Source organism: Rhipicephalus microplus, chromosome 7, assembly GCF_043290135.1.
Source record: "Rhipicephalus microplus isolate Deutch F79 chromosome 7, USDA_Rmic, whole genome shotgun sequence".
Lineage (NCBI taxonomy): Eukaryota > Metazoa > Arthropoda > Arachnida > Ixodida > Ixodidae > Rhipicephalus > Rhipicephalus microplus.
Window position 1 is genome coordinate 105,349,428 of NC_134706.1, and position 22,803 is coordinate 105,372,230.

General features: G+C 45.4%; 2 protein-coding genes and 1 long non-coding RNA gene across 4 annotated transcripts in view; 1 reads left to right on the forward strand and 2 right to left on the reverse strand.

The window, feature by feature from the left end:
* LOC119186547 (cardioacceleratory peptide receptor-like) overlaps window positions 1-22,803 on the reverse strand; it is a 289,051-nt gene that overhangs the window by 141,632 nt on the left and 124,616 nt on the right. The gene's annotated exons all lie outside the window — the stretch shown is intronic.
* Window positions 13,264-15,124, forward strand: LOC142767036 (uncharacterized). Its single transcript, XR_012884720.1, has 3 exons — window positions 13,264-13,743; window positions 13,817-13,959; window positions 14,867-15,124. It is a non-coding gene; the product is annotated as an uncharacterized LOC142767036 (long non-coding RNA).
* LOC142767037 (uncharacterized) lies at window positions 16,245-18,419 on the reverse strand. 2 transcript variants are annotated; one of them, XM_075868253.1, is made up of 4 exons: window positions 17,998-18,419; window positions 17,869-17,919; window positions 17,719-17,778; window positions 16,245-17,277 (listed from the first exon to the last, which is right to left on the reverse strand). In XM_075868253.1, exons 1-4 carry the CDS (start codon window positions 18,068-18,070, stop codon window positions 17,165-17,167), a joined length of 297 nt encoding a protein of 98 aa, XP_075724368.1. In that variant the 5' UTR covers window positions 18,071-18,419; the 3' UTR covers window positions 16,245-17,164. The 2 variants fall into 2 exon arrangements, with proteins under 2 accessions (XP_075724368.1, XP_075724367.1); XM_075868252.1 differs by having other exon boundaries at window positions 17,869-18,419.

Genomic DNA, 22,803 nt, shown 5'->3' on the forward strand with positions numbered 1-22,803 from the left:
AGAACTGGCATGAAAAGGATGGTTAATACCTCGCTATCTGCGAAGATCGCATGATGGGCTCACTCGAATTGGGTGACGTGCTCAGAAGTCGTCTCATTCTCTTGTGGTTTCTGACGAGCTCGAAGTTGTCGCCCCCTGATTCATCACTGCTGACGTTGTAGTTTTTGGTGTCATCACTGTGAGTGCCACTCTCGGAGTTGTAGCGCTTCCTAGAAGCAACACCCGTGGTCATTCCGATGTCCGGTAGTCTTCTGTAGGGCTCTACCTCTAACGCACACCTGCAGTATACCACGCTTGACAGGCGAAATAAATATATTCACAAAAAAACCATGGAACTCGAACATTCGGCATTCTGCCACACCGACACTTCGTCGTCACGTCCATGAGCTGATTTATTGTGAGTGGCACCTGGTAGCGAAGCATATTCCGTCCATAATTTGTGCGGGTAGCTGGTATAATTCAGTGTACATTGGGGCGGTGTGGATAGTGAGACTTAGTCTCAAAGAGTCGACACTGCGTAAGTTCCCTTGGTACTTACAATAAGAAGCGTTTATTTGCGTACTGCAAGTACTTAGGCGTCCATCTAAGTATCGGTCTATCTATCCATCTATCTATCTAGCCGCCTGCGTCTGTGCTCTCTCGGGACCACCAGCTTGACTAAGGGTAAATTAACATTAGTATTGAGGGTAAGGCAGTTTGACAAATACGACTCGCTAGTCATGAGATGAATAAGTCACAACGCTGTCGCGTTCGTCGTTCAAAATTTTCCGCCAGACAGCGGGACATTTTTTAATGACGTAGCCCGTAAAATACGTGAGACACAGGACGAAGGAAGGCACAAAGGTGAGCGCTTTGACCGTTTCCTTGTCCTGTTTTTCACATATTTTATGCATTCCCGGCGGCGGCGGCTGCATTTCCGATGGAGGCGGAATTGTTGTAGGCCCGTGTACTCAGATTTGGGTGCACGTTAAAGAACCCCAGGTGGTCAAAATTTCCGGAGCCCTCCAATACGGCGTCTCTCATAATCAAATGGTGGTTTTGGGACGTTAAACCCCACAAATCAATCAATCAATCAATCAATCAACATATTTTATGCGCTACGTCACTAATAGTGTCTTACCAAGACGCCCAATTTTATATTCTAGTGGCACATACACGCGGGCGAGTATGTGCTACTGTCAGGAGGAAACGTTTCGATGATGTAGAGGGATCTTCACGAGTGCCCCCAAACGTAGGTGGCTAGAGAGAGAGAGATGAGCATGTAAATACGTAGATAGAAACATTCATAGTGTTTTCAGCTCCCTAAGAAATCTTTCGATTCTAAAACACGCAAAAAAGACAAACAGAGAGTAAGAGAAAAGAAATAGAAAAGTTGAAAAAATAAGTAAGGCTGCCAAGCTCTCCGCTTCATTCGAGTCTGGCGCTGCCAGTGTATATATGCCATTTTTTTTCAGTTGAATTCACAACTTCACTTACGCGGCGAAACTGTGACGTTTTACAACGCGAGTTATTTTCTGAATGAAAGTTTTTTTTTGTAACTCTGAAACTCCTCCTTCTGTTCGCGAAAATATGCGAATGCCCACGAGTACAGTTTTCGTGATAGATTAGGCGCTTGCCCCTATTTCCGTTGATGACCTAGCTAACGTACTAAAATTTTCTACAAGAACGCCGAACTGAATACAATGTTCGTGCTCGTTCACCACTATCGTCTCAGTCGCAATGCATTCACTTAATACGGTAATAATTTCATTGATATTAGAAATTACTGCATAAGTTCTTTATGCCTGGACCGTCTGTTTGACTATATAAGTCAGTCATGTGGGCACCGTGTCGCGGAAAAGCAGCAATGTAATTTACTTTTATTCAGTAAGGCGCCAGGTATCCATTAAATTGCCATGCAGCAAGTTCAGCGAACTTCTTATGAAACGATTGGGACTGCAAAAAATATTCTTTTGACGAACACATTGCACTTGTAAACTCGTGCGTTGAATTTTTTGCTCGCTTCTGCGGGCGGTCACTGCACACTATTTTTTGCAGTAGTGGTGTGAGCAGTGACGAAATATATATTTTCATGTACACATTGAAATTCGTTTTTTTTTTTTGCCGTAGTTCGGAGACTCTAATTTTGTGCCATTGCACAAACGTTTTCGTTTTTCAGTTGGCCATAATTTTTTTCAACAAATTAACACGCTCATATATTTAGCGAGAAATGCCGGAACAAGTTAGTCTAATAAAATTAAGATTTTCTATCAAGTACGAAAGCCAAATCTCAACAAACATGGGTACTTTCGTGTGGTAATTCTGTGGTTTGCGCAAAAAAACAACGCCGTTGAGTTATTGGTGCTTTGCAATTCAAACGTCCACGAAATGTAGCCTTAGTCTAGCGAATGTGAACTTGAGCGATGTGTTGTGCAATTTTGCGTCGCTGCAGATCCTCGTATTTACAATATTTGACGTACTTGACACTGAATAAGGAAGCTTCGCTTATGTTACGAGAATCTGTTTATCACCAACGTAAGTGCATGCAGATACAGCATGCGAACTTCCACAGTTCGCAATGTTAGGGAGTTCATATGTGAAATTCCGCAGCTTCTTGAACGCTGTCGACTGCATACGCCAAGCTAAAAGGTTTAAAGCGTGCCCAGGTCCCTCAATGCAAATTTGTAAGCTTCCATACTTTCGCGTTTGAACTAATTATATGCATCCGGAGAGGAGCAATGTGTCCGAGTGATATTTTATTTTCTGTCTAACATCAGACGCTACCTCTCTTATGCTTGCGTGGTGGTTATCAGTTTAATGAGGCTTCGTAGTTAAAAGCATATTACTTATATCGCTCTCCTGAAAAACTATGCAGATAGTAGCGATCGCAAATATGCTGCTTCTGACCTGTTAGCTGTGAACTGCAACAGGTTCAGTTGACTGCTTCTCTAATATGCAAAGCGATAGAACAGGCCTGCACAACAGCGCTTCTAAGAAAGCGCGTTATTCAGACCACTACAGATTGACAATAGTTGTCACGTAATGATGAAGTCACCCAGCGTGAAATCACAAAAGGACGCTAAAGTGGACCACTGGATCACTCGGTGCGTGATCAATGGCCGTTTTATACCACGCAGGTACAGAACACGGACGACAAGCAGACGCCCACTGCACTTGTCCCCGTATGCTTGCCCCCAGTTTTTTTTTGCACGCAGTGCACATCAATAATGACGCCATCACATCACGTTCTCACTTGGTAAAAGATAAGCCGGTACCGGAGGCAGTGCGTTGGCAATTTCATGGGTGTGGGCAGGGTTCCCCTTTCGGCAGGGTGAAAGTTTGTCGCAGCGCACCCTTTTCGTGCTATATTATTTGATGGGGCTGACTTTGCGATTCCCCCAAGTCTCAGCGCCCCCTTTCTATCGAATCAATATGTCGGGCTAATTTCTTTCCCCCCTCTCTCTTAAGTGACTAGGAAGCCTGTAGCCCTACCGCCATCCCTCCTTCCACAATAAGCACGACAAGGGCTACCGGCGTACTATAAGTCTTTCGGAAGGAGAGAAGGAGAATCACTTCATAAAGTACGAAAACAATTGGCCTTGTATCTGCATGTTACACTGCAAATGTCGTCGAAAGATGATAGTATTGCGTCTAGAGAAAGTGAACAAAATGTTTATTTGATGTTCTGTGGAAGAAAATCGGGGAATGCGGAATGAGAAAAAAGCGCTTATGTTTCACGTCACACGTGAAATATGAGCGCTATCTGGCAGTTATCTTGGAAAATGAAGCGCGTGGTGTCCGCGTCTATCTCGGAGGAGACAAGGTGTTGAACGCAAGGCGACGAATAGGTGCCACCACCATGTCGTCTTCGCAAAGCGTTGAAAAATTAGCCTTTTCGTACAAGAGTTGCGTGGTCAGCACAGAGTGATAAACGCTACGGTCTTAAGAATGGCTTATGTATGCTTTTTGTAGTAAAAAAACATACAGAATATAGACGTGCTGTTATGTTGCTTCAGATATGCACAATAATTGTTTTATAAGTTGATCAAAAATTGATAATTGCTAATGACCAATTATTTCTGTAATAAGCTGACCTCAATTATTGCTAATAACACAGACTAAATTTCTTGCATCGAAGGTCCGGGCAGAGATATCGTCTTTAAAATGATTTTTGGCTTCCAGACATGTGTGAGTGGATCACAATTGCGTCTAGAAGTTGGAGCCACCGGGTGCCGGCTTGTTCATCCGCCGAACCTCAAAGTGCTGGTGAGTCTGAGCTGATATCCTAATCTACTTCACCGCTCATCTACGTCAGGAATACCTATCGTGGATGAAGGTTCAGCTGTAGTTCTGTGTGTAGACAAAAGTAGACAAAAGCTGACCGCGTCAAGTCAGCTGTTTATTAAATGTTAAGTTTTGCGTAATTTGCGGCTTTTCACTTATTTATTAAAACTTTTGTGTGGCTTTTGTCAAACCAAATGGCATCTCCTTCTTCAAGAGTTTCACAGGCTCAAACCAAGATAGTTGTTTTAAACATAAAAAAACCTGCATTACCGTCTGAAAAGATATAAGTTGATGGAAGTTTTTAATCTTTCCTGAACTTTGCCTTCTCTCAAAGCTACCCTAAATTCTAAACGGAGCCGACTGTCACAGAACGAGCGCTCAAAAAGGGTGACGAACCGCCGGAGTGACGCCGCGAGGTCAACGAAAAAGAGAGAAAAAGAAAACAAACATCTAAAGGCTCCCCGGGCGCGCGAGCCTCTCCTCTCGGAAGCGTGGCTTCGCCAAAGAACCTCCTCACCCCACATCGGCGGCCGAGCAAGCCCTGAAAATTTCTAGAAGGAAAGGGGCGTGTTTTGCCGGGTTGAGTCATCTGTCGGGGACGGTCCTCGTACAGTCTCGCGCTATCCTTCAGCCTTCGCTGCGCATGGCGCCGAAGAAATGAGGAGAACTTTCTGGAATGTCGTGCGGAAGGTATTTACCCGAACAGTGGAGACGAGAGATCGGGAGAAGACGGAAGTTAGTGCCAGAGCGCGTAGGGTATCCCGCCGTGTAGTCGGCGATGTTTTGTCCGTAGGGACAAAGCAGGAGAAGACGGAAGTTAGCGCCAGAGCGCGTAGGGTATACCACCGTGTAGTCGGCGTAGGTTTTGTCCGTAGGGACAAAGCAGGAGAAGAGGATTTCCACCTGAGGGGTGAAGGCTCGAGCTACAGGCAAGAGCGTGTGTTTACCGCTATCGAGCGAAGTCGCGTGGCAACGGCTGCGTGTGTGAAGCCGACGTGTTTCCGGCGAAGAAGTTTGAAGCTTGGAGAGTGGCCAATTGAAGAAGGGAGGTTTCCTGGAAGAGAAATTTTGGCGAGGTTTCCTGGAAGAGGAACTTCGGGATCGCGGAACGACAACAACGCTGGACTTTGAGTGAGTGATTCTCGGAAGAGTATCATTCAGGCTTTTGTTCCAAAAACTTTGGACTGAATAGGTTTCCTATCTCTTTAGTCTTTAAGTGTCTTGGTTGTTCAATGCATGCGACTGCATTGTAGTGCGTATTGTTGTCTGAGTCCGTTGTTTCGAGTGTGGCTGATTTTACTGTACAGTACGTTGTTTGGTGTTTGACATATTGTACTCAACTATTGTGGAGTGTGCATACTTGGGTGTGTTTTTGATCTGCCATTATTCAGAATATAATTTCGTTTGTTTATCAACTCTCGGCTCTGACTTGTTCTTTGGGCCACAGCCGGCGTCCGCTGGCGTGCCAAATAGGACCACTTCTAAACTGTCCACGCTTTCTTGTTGCGGTTCGGGGGGCCGATACTGCGGCCCTTGGAATTAGCCCGGCGATCGCCCCCCTAATTAACGGGACCTGTGTGACAATTAATCTGGCGTCCGCGACACAGGACCTTTTGGTGCACAGTGTGTCCAAAGTAGTGAGAAAGAGCCTCGAGTTGTTGATAGTGCTATCGGAACGATTATGTGTGTTGTTCAGTGTTCTCATTAACGAGTGCAGGGGAGTGTTCCGATAGACTGATTTAGGCAGATACTTTTTATACGCGGCAAGACTTTATTTGTGAGACACCATGGATCTCGAAAAGTTAGTTGCGCTTGGTGAGAAGATGGGACTTTCTGGCGCCGAACTACGGAAATGGGTAAGCCAGAATGAGAAAGAGGTGGTGGAGAGAGAGAGGTTGGCAGCTGAGAGAGCCAAGGAAGAAAAAGCAGCTGAGTTAGAACGAGAGAGGTTGGCAGCCGAAAGGGCGAGAGAAGAAAGAGAAGCGAGGGAGCGACAGCTGAAGGAGGAAAGAGAAGTGAGGGAGCGACAGCTCAAGGAAGAAAGAGAAGCAAGGGAGCGACAGCTGAAAGAAGAAAGAGAAGCGGAGATGGCTGAAAGGGAACGGCAGCGGCAGCACGAGATGGAACTCGAGCGGCTCCGTTTGCAACACCGAAGTGAAACTCCCGTCCAAGCTAGAGTTGAAAGCTGCGAACGGGAAAATCATAGCTTCCGCTTGAACCCAAGCAAGCTGCTCGTCGCGTTTGAGGAAAGGAAGGACAACCTTTACGCGTACCTTCACCGATTTGAGACGATTTCTAGGAGCCAAAATTGGCCGGAACATCAATGGGCAACTGCTTTGAGTACTTGCTTGAGTGGTGAAGCGCTCAGTGTGTACTGTAGGCTGACGCCGACTGATGCAGCTAACTACGCAAAGGTGAAAGCTGCTTTGCTGAAGCGATTTAAATTCACTGTAGAAGGTTTCCGGGACAGATTTCGGACAGGAAAACCAGCTGATGCTGAAACGGCTACGCAGTATGCCGCCCGACTTTGCAATTATTTCGACAGATGGATTGAACTTTCAGGAACACCGCAGGAGTACGATGAACTTAGAGAGCTCCTAATTAGACAACAATTTCTTACTAGTTGCCCCCCAAGCCTGTCGCTGTACTTAAAGAGAAGAAGGTTGACTCACTTGAAGACATGCTTGAATTGGCTGATCAATTCTTGGAAGCGCAAGGTGGCACTAATTTAGCCAAGGTCAAGAAGGATTGTCCCGAGGAGTCGAAGAAATTGGCTCCCGAAGAAAAGAAGCGTGCACCAGAGAGCATTCCGCGATGTTTTCTGAGTAACCGACTGGGTCATCGCGCGAAAAACTGTCGAGTGATCTTTACGAGCCCTACGGTTGTAAAATGTTTCAAGTGTGGTCAGACTGGGCACAAAGCAGACGCATGTCGAAACGGAGCGAGTCAAACTCACCAGGTGTCCTGTGTGCTAGAAGCACCGAAATCCGATGATAAGGCCGTCACAGCTGGATTCGTAGAGTTGAAAAGTGGGGAGAAAATTCCTATTGTGGGTGCGGTAATGGCAATACAGCAAACCGGTGTTTCGAAGGGAATGCCAACGCTGCCTGGAAAAGTTGCAGACGAAAAGATAACGGTGTTAAGAGATACCGGCAGCTCCACTGTTTTCGTGCGGAGAAATCTGGTACGGGAAAGTGAGTTAAAAGGCAAAATGAAACCGGTTTGCCTAATTGACCGTACGGTTCGGATGCTTCCCGAAGCAGAGATTGAGGTGGGAACCCCGTACTTCAGTGGGAAGGTTACCGCTCTATGTATGACGACCCCCCTTTACGACCTTGTCATCGGAAACATCGACGGGGCGTGAGGACCGAATGATCCGGAATGTTTGGGAGAAGACCCTAAGATAGAGCCCTCGCCAACCCAGCGACCGCGAGATACAGTGAAGGAGCATCCCGTGACGGATCTCACTAGAGCCCAAGGTGAAGCCGCGGCGCAAGAGACAGCGAATGAGAAGATGATCGAGTTGAATGAGCTCACGTGCTGGGCAGCTTGACTTACGTCGGCACGACCTCAACCGACCGACAGTGCAAAGGACACGGAGTTGGCCAGCCAGGCCAAATGTCGGGACGTGAACAAGCGGGTGAATAACCGGGCAGGATCAGTTGAGCGTCATGACCCGTTAGCAGTGTCGGAAGGGACAATGATGGCTGAGACGCCGCCTCAGATAGCGTCGTTGGAAGGGGCTCGCCGGAACAAAACGAGCAAAAACAATAAGAAGAGGTCGAGAGAGCACCGCAAGAAAGGGTGCAAGCGCCGCTCGAAATACACAGGATAGGTGCTGAGGTGGGATCGAATTGTGTTTGGCAGGGCTGAGTGCCATATGTTGTGGTAATCTTCTTGTTGTCCTGTGTCGCAACTGTATGTTGAGTGAGTCAAAATGTTTGTTACGGTGATGTGATGTATTGTAATGATTTGAGTATAGTAATTGTTGTAATGAGAGAGCTTTATACATTTGTATTGTTTGGAATATGTGATGAAGTGTTGTAGTCATGTACCTGTGGCTATATTTAATGTGTCGTGGAATTGAATTACAAATTACAGTTGTATTGAGTGATCTGTTGTGAATGTGAAGTGTCATGAGCGCCGGATTGTGTTACTGTCTGTGAGAGTGTGTGGTGACTGTTCACGCTCGTTTGTGTGGTTTTGAATATTATGAGATAATATTCTTAAAGTGGGGGGCAGTGTCACAGAACGAGCGCTCAAAAAGGGTGACGAACCACCGGAGTGACGCCGCGAGGTCAATGAAAAAGAAAGAAAAAGAAAACAAACATCTAAAGGCTCCCTGGGCGCGCGAGCCTCTCCTCTCGGAAGTGTGGCTTCGCCGACGAACCTCCTCACCCCACATTGGCGGCCGAGCAAGCCCTGGAAATTTCTAGAAGGAAAGGGGCGTGTTTTACTGGGTTGAGTCATCTGTCGGGGACGGCCCTCGTACAGTCTCGCGCTATCCCCCAGCCTTCGCTGCGCATCGCGCCGACGAAATGAGAACTTTCTGGAATGTCGTGCGGAAGGTATTTAACCGAGCAGCGGAGACGAGAGATCGGGACAAGACGGAAGTTAGCGCCAGAGCGCGTAGGGTATACCGCCGTGTAGTCGACGAAGGTTTTGTCCGTAGGGACAAAGCAGAAGAGGATTTCCACCTGAGGGGTGAAGGCTCGAGCTACAGGCAAGAGCGTGTGTTTACCGCTATCGAGCGAAGACGCGTGGCAACGGCTGCGTGTGTGAAGCCGACGTGTTTCCGGCGAGGAAGTTTGAAGCTTGGAGAGTGGCCAATTGAAGAAGGGAGGTTTCCTGGAAGAGAAACTTTGGCGAGGTTTCCTGGAAGAGAAACTTCGGGATCGCGGAACGACAACAACGCTGGACTTTGAGTGAGTGATTCTCGGAAGAGTATCATTCAGACTTTTGTTCCAAGAACTTTGGACTTAGTAGGTTTCCTATCTCTTTAGTCTTTAAGTGTCTTGGTTGTTCAATGCATGCGACTGCATTGTAGTGTGTATTGTTGTCTGAGTCCGTTGTTTCGAGTGTGGCTGATTTTACTGTGTGGTACGTTGTTTGGTGTTTGACATATTGTACTCAACTATTGTGGAGTGTGCATACTTGGGTGTGTTTTTGATCTGCCATTATTGAGAATATAATTTCGTTTGTTTATCAACTCTCGGCTCTGACTTGTTCTTTGGGCCACAGCCAGCGTCCGCTGGCGCGCCAGATAGGACCACTTCTAAATTGTCCACGCTTTCGTGGTGCGGTTCGGGGGGCCGATACTTCGGCCCTTGGAATTAGCCCGGCGATCGCCTCCCTAATTAACGGGACCTGTGTGACACTGACAAAACAAAGCTTGGACAAATCACATCATTCCACAATAGGTGAAGAGCGATGTGCTGCGGCTGGAATATACACAAGTGCCATCTTTTCCTTTTAGTGTCTCATCAAGAAATTTGATAGATCTAGCCACACCTTGGACAATGTAGCGCAGCGTCGCTGCCATAATCTTCATTCCTATAGCTTGAGGGAGTTCGCCCAGAGGTCAACAAAGCCAAAACTTCTATAATTTCTTTGTTTCTGTTATTCCTTTATTTCGTGCGTCAAATTAGGCTCTCCGCTGCTCGAGCGAAAGAATCTTTGCATTTGGCTTATGTCCTGTTGCGGTGCTTGAAACCTCAGAGGAGTCGGTTATAGGAGTTGTATCTAAACGCGTAGGTTCAGCAGACTTTAGACCATATGTGTGGGCTCTTTTAAAAGTGCTCTGACATGTGTTAAAGCAGCGAATTCAGCAGCTTTAACCCTTGCTCTATTGAATGTGAGCGGAGCTGACCCACGCCGTTTGTACCGCGTTCGCCAAACACGAGTTAGGAGTCGGTTATAGGAGTTGTATCTAAACGCGTAGGTTCAGCAGACTTTAGACCATATGTGTGGGCTCTTTTAAAAGTGCTCTGACATGTATTAAAGCAGCGAATTCAGCAGCTTTAACCCTTGCTCTATTGAATGTGAGCGGAGCTGACCCACGCAGTTTGTACCGCGTTCGCCAAACACGAGTTAGGATCACCCACGCTATAAGAAGGCGTGTGTGAGCAGCGCAAATAAGGCAGCCTGATTCGTTTCCCGTGTAAACAATCGTCATATGAGCCAAATTCCACTAGGTCTTTTAATAGCCGTGTTTCTGCATTTGATTTCTAGTTAACTGTGACCTGTGCATATTAAAAGTTACGTCCCTGTGTTTTGTCCCATTTTTTAATCCTAATTCTTTTCACTGAGTTCTTTTTTTACGCAGATGGCACCGCAAAACAATAAAAATAGCTTTCATAGAATACATTCTCTCCACGCAAGGATTTGGCTTTGATAAGCGGTATGAAAAGGGGTGTCCCGCTCTGTGCGAGAGTGAGGGGCGCGTGCGAGAAACAGTACTATTAAGAGAAAAGGAAGAAGAAAGATAACATTTGTTTGCCCACGCTTTCTGGCATTTCGGTCCTCATGGGACTCTGGCATTGGAGACCCAGAAAAGCACATGTTCGCTAAACCATCAATTTCGGATGACGCGTCTCGCCGTTCACCCCTCAAAGACGTCTTTGTGCAAACAATAGTTTGTTAGACCATACGGCGTCTTTGAGGGGGACACCTTGTTTAAATAATTCGTTACACTGCAGGGAGTGCAGCTGCGCACCCTCGCTATCTGAGACCAGGGTGCTAGCAAGAGTGAAAGGCAAGATTTCTCAAGAAACGAGAAGGAATTTTTATTGATAGTATAATTGAGATGAATTACCTGAGTGCGTGCCACTAAAAGGATTTGTTTTCTTCTAATATGACGTGTGACTGTATTTATTACTGACCTGTATTTATTACTGGGGTAAGGGAGCATGCTGCTGCTAAGGTCAACGTGGAGGTTCTGAGTTTTCTCCTGGCTAAAAGTAAATCAAGCGAATAAGAATCCGAAAATTCTGGGCCTTGTTTAGATAGCATCTTCATTGGAAGTTTAAAACTAGTTGCACGTTTCATCTCAGACACGCTGTGTAACGTTTTAAACCTGACGTTTTAAAAAGACTTATTTCTTTCTTGCTTGAAAACTGCTAAGATTGTTCCCATTTTTTAAAGGTGACAAACAAATGATTACCAACAATCCCCCAAATCACTATATATTCTCTCCTGCCTTAGTAAACCCATTGCAAAATCATTTGTCAAACGTCTTATTAACAACCTAACGTAATTTCATATGTTAAAAAATAACCAGTTTTACTTCCGCTCTGAAAGTTTTACTAATGTTACTCTTTTGTCTCTAACTGACTACATTGAAAGTGAATTGTTTTTTAAAATTTAGTAAGATCTGTTTTCTTACATTTTTACTAAAGCTTTTGAAACAATTAACCATCAAGTGCTGTTTGATAAACTTGAGTGTTATGACAAAACCAGCCCTGCGCTAACATTTCTAAAAAACCATTTACTTGACAGGCAATATACATTACACGTAGCTTACGCATATTCGGCAACGAAGGGCATTAACAAGGGTGTACCACAGAGCTCAGTTGTAGGTCCTCTGCTTTTCATAATATACACTAACAATATTCTAGATTCTCTTAACTCCTCCAACACGATCATTGCATCTTGTACGCTGATGACATTATCATATCTTCGTCCAATAAATCTATTACTTTTCTTATTCCAAGGCTGAATATTGTATTGAGTAACATTATGGATTGGTTTATAAATAACTAATTAGTTTTAAGTCCATTTAAACAAAAAATACGGTGTTTCAGCCTCCTCAAACACCCTTAATGGTAATTCCCGAACTAAAACTTGGGTCTCATTCTATACCTGTTTCCAGGGATGTCACTTTTCTCGGCATACATCTAAACCCTAGCCTTAGATTTGGCTGCCACGTCCATTTTTACAGGCAGAAGACTACGTATAACATCCGAGCTTTAATCGAAGCTTGCCCTGCTTTTCTTCTCGGGAGGCTCGGCAAGTGTTGTATTCTGCTTTCACTCATAGCCACATTACCTAAGGTATCGCTTCATGGGGAAAGCCGTGCGCTTTACTCAAACCATATGACTTTGATGTGTTCAGCTATCATCAATTAAACACATCCAAAATCAGTCAGTACGCATAATCACTTCTACTTCCATACAGTCTTCCCATGCCTCTGTATTACTCCGCTCTTGCAATATCTTGCAGTTTATTTATTTTTCCCATTCAACGTAATCGTCTTATTCCGCAAACTGCTTCCCAACAACCTTCCGCTTCCATTTATGTCACGTTATTTTTCACACAATAAAACTTGCCGAGATTTGCAACTAATAAAGATTTTTCGCAACCCACCAGTTCATAGTATTCATGGCGAAAAAACATCTGCGTTCACTGCCATTTTACTTTGGGGTGATTCGCTTACAGCTATCAAGTCTCGTGTTGCGCTTCGAATTTTTAAAAATGATCATAAACATCACTATCTGAACTAAGCGTACTCATGTCGCACCTCTTGACAAATTAACTTTGTTTATTTGTACCTTTGCTTTTTTTGCTGCTCTTTTTCGCGTTCCACTTATGTCACTGTAGACGTCCTATATGTTCTCTTTGAATTTCATTCTTTATTCTGTTCACTTGTGGGGTTAGTTTACACGTTCTATATTTGTATAATTACCTGATGGTCCCACTACAGTTTTTTTTTCACTTTGGGATCCTCGCTTGTAGATTTATTGATCATGTAACTTTTTTTAGAGCAACCAACTGAACCTAACTAAACTTTAAATACTGAAAGGATCATCAATGTGCCTGTATGCTGAGTGAACAGGGTTCACCAGAGTTAACCACAGGGTAAAAGAAAAATATTGGGCAGATCCCACGTACCTGGGAATCGACGCTATGCGAAGGATGTGGAGGGAATGTGACCGTTTTGAAATTTTTAGCGCTTTCTATTGGGCGAACAGGAGCACTTCTAACTGCACTCAGAGTGCTCTCGCGAGTTCTGGCGCCTTCCAGTGGTCAGGCAGGAGCAGGGACGTTGTGTTTCATTGGTCGAGGAGGAGCACTTTTTTGGCGCCGAGAGCAGCCGAGAGCAGTTCTCGGTGCTCCGTCGCCAGCGGCGGAGTAACAGGGAACGCCGAGGAAGTCACATGACCTCTTTTACGTCACTTCTGGTTTTATCCCCGGGGTGGCGGAGAAAAAATGGCGGAATCCGGCAGCCGCGATAGTCGTTCAATGCGTTCGGAAGCAGCTAAGCGCCGCCGTCTGGACGAGGAATAGCTGCTACTTTTAGATGCTGAAAGCTCCACAGGTTCAAGCGCAAGCTCATCCTCGGACAGCAGCAGCAGCAGCGATGACGACGACGATTTGACGTTGTATGAGTTTATGTTCGAGTACCTGTTCTCTCCGCCGGAGCAGTGACCGAAGGTTGAGTTGTACCTGGAAAAGACGGTTGCCGCGTATTCTGACGAAGAGGTGAGCCGCTGCATTGTACTTAAAACGCGTAATCAATAACCGGCCTGCTTTTTTTTTCTCTTTACCTCGCCAGTTTCGCAGAAACTTCCGACTGTCACGGTCGGTTGCAAATGCGCTTGCTGCCGAATTCGCGAAGTCGCCGCACTACCCTTCAAGAAGAGACCACGGAGGCCTACCCCCCAAGTCCCCTGAAGAGCATGTCCTGTCCTTTCTATGGTGAAGTATTACAATTATATAGCAGTAAAGAGAGAAGCTTAGTTGTGAGATGAGTGCCCTACTCGTGAAGGTCTGCAACAAACTCAGGCGTGTGAAATTGTCGTACGTGCTCGCCGACGCGCCCCGGCAGCGTACGCATCGCATCGACCGGGTGCTGGCGGAGTTGTGCTGGAAGAAAAGCAAGAGATCAGGATGCAGGAGGTGTAGTTAAACAGATGAGAATTCAGAAAGTGGAGGGGTCAGAAACTAATATGCAAAAGCAGGAAATGGTGAGAGAGTTCGGGCCTGCATTTGTTGCCGAGCTTCACGATTACGGCGCGCATATCACGACGCCTTAGAGCTCACGTAAACTTCACATGTGTACGTAGAAATTGAAGGACAAATGCGCGCATATGACCTCGCAAGAATTAACATGGTCTCGGGTGAGTGTGGGGGGGGGAGGGGGTAATTTCACGTCTACAAGACACCTGCCGAAATTTTAAGGGCATGAAATTCATGGCACATGTTCCCGGAAGCGAAGCCTGAACTTGAATGCAATAATACGCCGCGTGAAGGTTTACCAACAGATTTTGCACTAAATGCTTATGGCGCCCGGAATTCGCTTTTACGTGCCACTGACGTTCCGATAGTCCCAGGCTCAAGTAATCGCTTTTTTGCTGCACGCGCATTTCAGTTCCCGAATCGCACTGGATTCTATTTTCTCATTTTTTTCATTCAATTCTTGCATGTGCTGTTTTAAGGCATTCTAGGGGTAAAATACTGCACGTCTGCACCAAATGTGCTCTGAAGCTTGGTCAGACAACTGGGCAGATGTGGATTTTTCCGACACTTCGCTCAATGCTTGTTGGCAACATAAAATGCTTGTTTACCATTTAGGATTATTATAGAGTTATCACATTTCTTGCAGGTATGCCGCCAACAAATCCTGCATACGGGATGTTGCAGGACGTTTTGAAGTTGGGGAAAGCACGCACCACAGGATGATATATCGAGTCATGAATTTCCTTCTCGACATCGCCCCCCGCATCGTGACCTTCCCAGATTACATGGAGAAACTTTCCAACGACTTTAAGCAGGTAATAAAAACCCCACTTTCAATTTCAACTGCAAAAATGTTTTTGACTTAATCAAAGCAGCGTGTCAGTCGCTTTCATCGGAATGATTCTTCAAAGCTGCGTTTTATTCATAAAGGCAATGTAACTTCTGGTAAACATAATATATACAGGACACCTTTGAATTTGGTGTATAACAGTACGGTTGGAACAAGCAGTGAGTTATCATTTATGCTGTAAGCTGCATGGGGATGTTGAAGAGCTCGCAAAGCCATTGGTTTCAGTTACATTGCAAGTTCTTTACACCTGCACGTAGTAGAGTTTGCGAAAACATCTAAAGCTGAAGCTCTCGGCTACTGTGCGTAATGACCCTTTGCTAGAACTGTCAATGCATTTCACGCTTTATTGTGCACGGAACCATGCTAATGAATTTACGTTAGTACTGCACAAAACGAACAGATACAAGTACAAAAACAACATCCAAGGAAATCATGTGAAAATGAGCTGTGCTTGAAGCTTGAATTAGGGCGCGACTTCACTTGCTGCTTTGTTAGCTCCTTTTGCTCTTTCTGTGAAACGTTCTAACATTTTATTTCAAACTTTTAAGTTTCAGGGTTTCCGGACACTATTGGCTGCATTGACGGAAGCTATATTCCGGTCAGGTGCCCTGCTGGTAAAGTGCGGTCAGTGTATGTGAATCGGCACCACTACCCATCCTTGACGCTGCAGGGAATATGCGACTACAGGAAGAGGTTCCTAGATGTCAGCACAGGTGCACCCAGCAAAACTCACGACGCCAGGATCTTTCGGCTTTCAACCGTTTCGAAGAAACTGGCTCAACTCTGCGCTGGGAAATACCACATTCTTGGGGACGCAGCGTACTCATCTCGCGAGTACCTAATAACTCCCGTTCGCGACTACGGAAGCCTCGATGCCTCTGACAAGGCATTTAATGCCAAACTTTCATCTACCCGAGTGCTAATTGAAAATGCGTTTGGGGAGTTAAAGGGTAGGTTTTGGCAGCTGCAGCGTGTTGACCTCACGACAGTAGACAACATGACAAAATTTATCCTCGAATGTTTTGTCCTCCACAACATCTGCATTGACAACGGTGACTCGCCTGATGGTCTAGTTCCAGGCATGCATCTGAACTCTCAGGGTGCTAATGATCCGAACCCTAGTGGAGCCAGAGTCCACAGCGGACCATCCAGATAAGAGAGCCTCTGACGGGCGCTTGCAGAGGTTAAGCGAGAAAGACTGAAATCTAAGATGGGGCTAAAGAGGAGGCAGCCACAATATCTGTCTTAATGGAAGCATATCGTGCTCAAACATTAAATGCAACGCTTAAGCAGCATCTCATTTTGCCAATGTTCAGGGACATTATGGTTGAGTATGAAATAAATAGTCATGAAAACGTGTTTTTCCAAAGTGCACCACTTTATTGCTTGAACCCCAGGGCCTCGCGGATGAGCTGAAATTTGTTTTCGTGCATCTTGCGGCGCTCCTGGCGTTCTTGAATGCGCTCAGCTCGCCGCTCGGCGCACCTCATTTCCTTTTCTTTTTCTAGCTCTTCCCTGCGAGCCGCTTGCTCTGAACTAATAGCTCGCATTTGGTCAAAAAAATATTGCATCTGCTGCATACGACTGCTACTAGCGCGAATTTCCCTTTTCTTGGTATCTGCTGGCCCTTTTGTGCTTTGCCCACTGTCTGAACCACTCGCCGGAGTACTGGAGATTGCAGGTGAAGTTGAGGGTACATCAGCTGAGCTGCCGGAACTTGATAAAGTTGCCTTGTACGTCGCTTCATAAGAGTCCCTTTGGACATCAGGCTCGAGGCTGTCGTCAATGCTTTCAATTTTTCGCATTTCATCGTCGAATGGGGCGGGGAAAGGTTGAGCACAGGACTTGTTGTTATTATCGCACGCTTTTCTCTTTCACATCCTTACCGTTTTTACGCGATTTTCACATTGCTGTGGCGTTTTGCTGCATCCAAGCAGATCAGCCAGATCCTGGGAAACCTGTTTAAAAAGCATCTTGTTCTTAAACGTTTTGAAAGGGCCAACTTGAGGGAAGTATTTATAGTATTATTCTAATAGGAGTTTAATTTCCCCTGGTGTCCACTCAGGAGCTGAAATAGAAATAAGGCAAGCTTGCTTAAAGCACATGTGTGGGGCACTGCAGCGGTAGAAGCTCACCTCCGCCACCTCTTTTCCCTTGTGGCGCTGGGCCCGTTTCCATCTCGCCGGCGGTTGATGAACTGGTGGTTTCTGCACGTGCAAAATAAGTGCGAGTGTGAAAACTCTGCTGAGGTGCCTGATCTGTGCGACCTGAAATGATTAAGGTGTTCTGTTCGCGAAGTAAACGCCTCCGGGTGCGATAAATGTACCATACTGAAATTCAAAACAGCGCGAAAAGACGGCACAGGGGACACAATGACACAAGGCGCTGGTGTCGTCGTTTCCCCTGTCCCGTCTTTTCGCGCTGTTTCGAATTTCAGTATGCACCACCAACTAGCCCGAACCACCGTTCTAACGCAGAATGTAACATGTCATCAGCCCTTGCTGAACGCAAATATAAAGAGGTTTGTTTTGTATACTCAAACAGACATGCAAATAATTTCAAAACGTCAACCAGTAGAAGTGACGATAAACGGCAGAAGAAAGTTCGACAGTACAGCACAAAAGTGCGGCCCCGTGACGCATACATACGCAAATTACGTGCTCCGTCTTCGTCCGTCGTTTCCTCACACACCGCGACGCTCCCGATACCTGAAATGGGCCATTCAGCACAAAAAATTAAAAAAAACTGGCAAAATTATTGCAAAATATGGCCTGTGCTTGTTAGTTATTGGCGCTTACCATGGGGATTCTCGTCAATGCTCTCCCGCGCGGCCAAGGCATCGATAACGACTGTAGTGAGCACAAACAAAGCCGTTAGAATGACGCTGTTATCGCTCGTAGCTAATTTTTGCGAGACACAATGCTTACGTGGTGTAGCGCGTAGAGCTGACCCCTGTAGCATTGCCATGAACATCCAGTCAGCTTCATCATTCATCTCCATGAGGAAGGCAGACACAAAGCCACCGGCACGTATCTGGCGAAACTGGCGCGGAATAACTTCCTGCGGACAACGAAAGCGCGCGAAATGCTCCGAAAAGCAAGCGCAGGAAAAGTTTGGTCACATGACCCGTGACATCACGCCCTCTCTCCCTTTTCTCTGCTCCCGGAGCAGCGCGAATGTTTCGCGGAACGAAAGCGCACGTCCCCGTTACTCCCGTGTGCTGCTCTGGCTGCTCGCTGCCCTTGCTCCTGTTCGCCCGAAGAAATTCGCTCTATGTATTGTGTGACGCGTCATGAATTGACACTAAATATATGTACATATGTTGCACGCACAGACATAACTTGAAGAGTTGCAGAAGTTTATATAACCAGATATTTGCACTCGCGCAACGATGCCAACTGGAACATGCGTATCAGCAACATCAGAAGCTGATATGAAGCGCAGATGTTCCCGAGGATGCTGGCCCTGGACATTACTACACGAATCAACTTCAGCGCATGGCGACTAACCACAATTGGCAGTAGCCTGATGTGAAGATTCTATCAAAGGAGTACATATGCAATGTTTATAAAATTGTGTAGGCAGCACTGCAACCACGATTGACGTTTAACAAAGATAAACGTCTATTTGAAAATCATTTCCAAGACTTGGCATAGCTCTGTGGTAAAATGCTTCATTCCCACGCAGAATGCTTGGGTTCGATTTCAGCTGGAACCCTGACCTTTATTCTTTGCATTCGTTGGATCGACGCTGCCGATGTCGAGTACTTAACGCTCGCGCATTAAAATTGCCCATGTGGGATATTGTCGTTCCTGGGGAGACTTTGTCTATCACCTTTGGCACATACCCGCATAATAAAGGCACATACCCGCCAGTGGGTATGTGCCACTGTCTTGTGAGAAGTGTTTGACGACGTACGTGATGCGATTGTGACATTATTCATCTCTTGATCAGCGCGTCATAATCGTCAAGCCATCTTACCTTCCCATGCTATTTTTGGTTCACGCCAAGTTACGGAGGTGACCACGAGAGCACCCAAACGTAAGGGGCTAGATAGATAGATAGGTAGATAGATACGCTCGAAGTAGCCGAAGTTCGCTAAGAAATGCTTCACATTTAAAAAGACAACAGTAGCAGTTCCGAATCTGTCTGGGCAAAAGCGAAACTATACAACCAGTTTATCGGTGGCAGACGCCACAAATTTTGCGTGTAGGAGGAAAATGTCTGTGCACCATTTCCCACGTATGAGTTTTCGCTAACGCAGTTATGACCTGCAATAACAGTTGCACCGCAAGTATTAGGTGCAAGATAGTCTTAATACACCTGTGATTTTTCTTTTGTGCATAGTGAACTTAACGAGCGGAGACGATCGCTGCGTTGTGAAAGCGCATGCCTGCGTGTACTGTTCACAAAAGCTGAAAGCCGCGCTGACTGGAGCTCCTGCTATTCAGCTCGGACAACATAGACTTTTTTTTGCGAACAGAAACAATGCCTGCCGAGGTATTTGGCGGCCATCTGTCTTCCGCGACCAGTCGAAGCAAGCAAGACACGATGGAGTTAAGGGGCTGGTAGAAGATTTTCGTTCGCAATAACTTCAAGGCAAGTACGATTTTAACTGTGTGATAGATGCTGGCGCCTTCAAACCTTTCTCTATAGCAGTATCACAGCACTCGTGAAAATTTAGCCGCTGGGGCCAAGTCACTGCGAAAGTGAACAAACCACAGCACCCTTGTCGATTCTCAAGAAACATACCTAGCTATAGTTCCACTCGGTGTTGTCTTTCTTGCTTATCCTTTCACTGCCCTGTAAATGTTACAGCAACCTTTCGTAACTCCTAAACTTCAGTTCTGATAAATATAGTTGACTCGCCATTCTAAGCCAGCAATGTCTAGGTGCAATCAAGTATGTTTCACTCAAAGCGAAAAAAAAAAGCCTTACATTCTCGCCATCCAGCAAACAACACTGGCCAACTGCCATTATTACGATCTTATTTCTAAGAAGCCAGCCCCCTTTTTTTTCTGCCAGAGTTGGCGACGTCTGGGATAATGGAAATCCCTTGTTGCTATGTGTCAAGAGTGTCCAGGCGGCAAGTTACAGCGACAGCCGGGACGTAAGCAGGGAGCTGTCACTATATCTGGGCGCAGTAGATGCTCTTGGGTCAAGAGCATCTACTGCACCCAGAAGGGCATCAATGAAGTACTTAGGACTATGCGCCCACCTCTCTTCCAAAAACTTATCCTTTGAAACAATCCCTAAACGAGCATATCACAGCAGTCACGCTTGAATAAATAACTGAACGTTTGACGATTATAAAACAAAGAAAACATACGGTATGAACTTTCGGCGAGTACTTCTGCACTTCTCTATATTCATTTGTTGAATATTTACCATTATACTTAAATGGTTATACGAATGAAATAGTGATATTATAAATTTCTGACACACTTAACGGTTACGCAACCAAGCAGCAAAAAGTCTCCTGAAATATGATAAAAGCTTGATTATAAAGATCGCAGACAACTAAAAGCAACAGTGCACCTTACGTTACAAAATAGCTCAGACCTCATCAAGGTGTTATGTGGCTTTTTGTCTTTCTTCTTGTTATCTGTACCCAGTATAGGTGCGAAATATATTTCAAAGTTTTATATTGGTCACCTACCACGTGTGCGCCCTTGTGTGTGTGCATGATTGATTGATAGATATGTGGGGTGGTTTAACGTACCCACATATCAATTAACCTGAGTATTAGAGACGCCGTAGTGAAGGGCTCCAGAAATTTTGACCACCTAGGGTTCTTTAACGTGCGCCCAAATCTGAGCACCTGGGCCTACAACGATTCCGCCTCCATTGGCAATGCAGCCGCCACATCCTGTGTGTGCATGAGAATGTGTCTACCTTTCTTTAGGTGATGATGCTTAAGTACGTTTGCGTCCATCCGCAAATATAATTGTGTGGCTGTTTGTGTGCATTTCTGTTTATGTGCCTGAGGGTACATTTATGCTTGCTTGGTATTATGACTGTGTGTGTGTTCGTTTGAGCGCGCGCGTTCACTACTCTATGCAGATATGTGTGTATATATTTGGGTGTGTGTGGCGTAGTGGAAAGAGAAGAAATGTCTGACACATGTATTTGGCTCTTCTATCATTCCCTCAAGTGCGCAAACGTCACGGGCATTTGACTGCGTTTACAAATATTACGCTATCACTTTACGAATCTATTTCGAAGCAGTGGCGCGTATACCTTAAAATCGTGGTCGTGAGAGGTGTTACTCACCGTGGGCGTTGTATTATTGTATAATACGCTGCACAGTGGCTGCAAATTACTGCTGAAGCTGCTGTAGATGAGAAAAAAAGGATGGAAGTGCGATATTGAATCATTACCAAAAGTAACAACTTATGCCAGTGGTATGCGGGTAGTAGTATTCTTGCTTTAGCAGCAAATCTGAGGTGTTTCGAAGGAGATTTAGGTGATATATAAATCTGCATGATAGATTACCAATACCTTGATATTTTGTCATTTTGTGGTCCCCCATAATCGTATAGTGGTGTTCGGACGTTAAAATCAAAATATAATACTAGTTTGCTCTTTGTCCGGCACGCAAACTATAGTGTAAAGAACATATATAGAATAATATATGAACAAAGTCAAGCATTCAGTTTGTAACACTTTTCCGTAAACACTGTTAGGTAGCGAAAACTGTAAGGTTGTGCAAAACTCAAGGACAAGAGACAAGAGAAGCCGACGCACACACGGACCATCAATGTGTGCGGATTGTGATACATATTTTCGTTTCATAAGCTGGTCCTAATGTTTCGCGCAAAGTTAAAATAAAGTTATTGAACAGTGCGAGCCAAATATTAGCAAAAGAGTAAAATTTCGTAAATAATAAGGCGTTTGTTATTCTCGTTCACTGACAATCCTAAGGAAGAAAAGTAACGTCCGAAATTCACACAGTCCGATACCTCTCTATTTTCTCAGCATGATACTGCAGGGGCACTAGAAGCAGTATAAACTATAAGCAATGCATTTAGTTCTGTGAGCTTGAGTGCATCGAGTACGTGAATGCTCAGAAGACAAGCACATCTTGCCATGAGGTGGTGAAAAAGCAGCAGGGAGGCAAAAGGCCAATACTTTTCCCTCGGTGCCTGATGGTAAAGGTTTCACAACGTACGCGACCGTTTCACGTCACCGCTAATTTGATTAGACAGGCGCATTCTTCCGACTCTCTTACACACCCGTATCTACTTTGGTATGAACGAAGCTAACGAGGTAATAACCAGAACACTCAGACGTAGGCGGCTAGACAGAAAAACAGGAAGACAAAAGAACAAAAAAGGGAGACAGAAAAATAGATGGGTAGAAAGATAGACAGATAGATAGATAGATAGATAGATAGATAGATAGATAGATAGATAGATAGATAGATAGATAGATAGATTCACGGACGGACGGATAGACGGACGGATGGACCGATGGATGAATGAATAGACGGATTGGTGGACGGATGAATGGATGGACGGAAAGAAGCACCGAAAGCGCGTTTGCTTGGCCAAGAAATGCTTCTCATTTATTCTTGTTACCACCAAATGGTCATTACCTTTTTCTTTATAACATACCTTGCATATTTCCTACATGTCCATGATTGCGAAAAACCGTCTTTCTGAAAGTGGCATTCTTCTTGATGTCTTCATTGACACTGTGACACATGGGCGCTTGTGGGGAGACCACCTTGC

Excerpts from the sequence above, each read along its gene's own strand:
- LOC142767037 (XM_075868252.1), bottom strand. The coding sequence starts at position 18,070 with ATGGAGATGAATGATGAAGCTGACTGGATGTTCATGGCAATGCTACAG. Across the intron at positions 17,779-17,868 it reads CATTGACGAGAATCCCCATG|GTATCGGGAGCGTCGCGGTG; the intron begins GTAAGCGCCAAT and ends GGCCCATTTCAG. Across the intron at positions 17,278-17,718 it reads AGACGGAGCACGTAATTTGC|AAACCACCAGTTCATCAACC; the intron begins GTATGTATGCGT and ends TTGCACGTGCAG.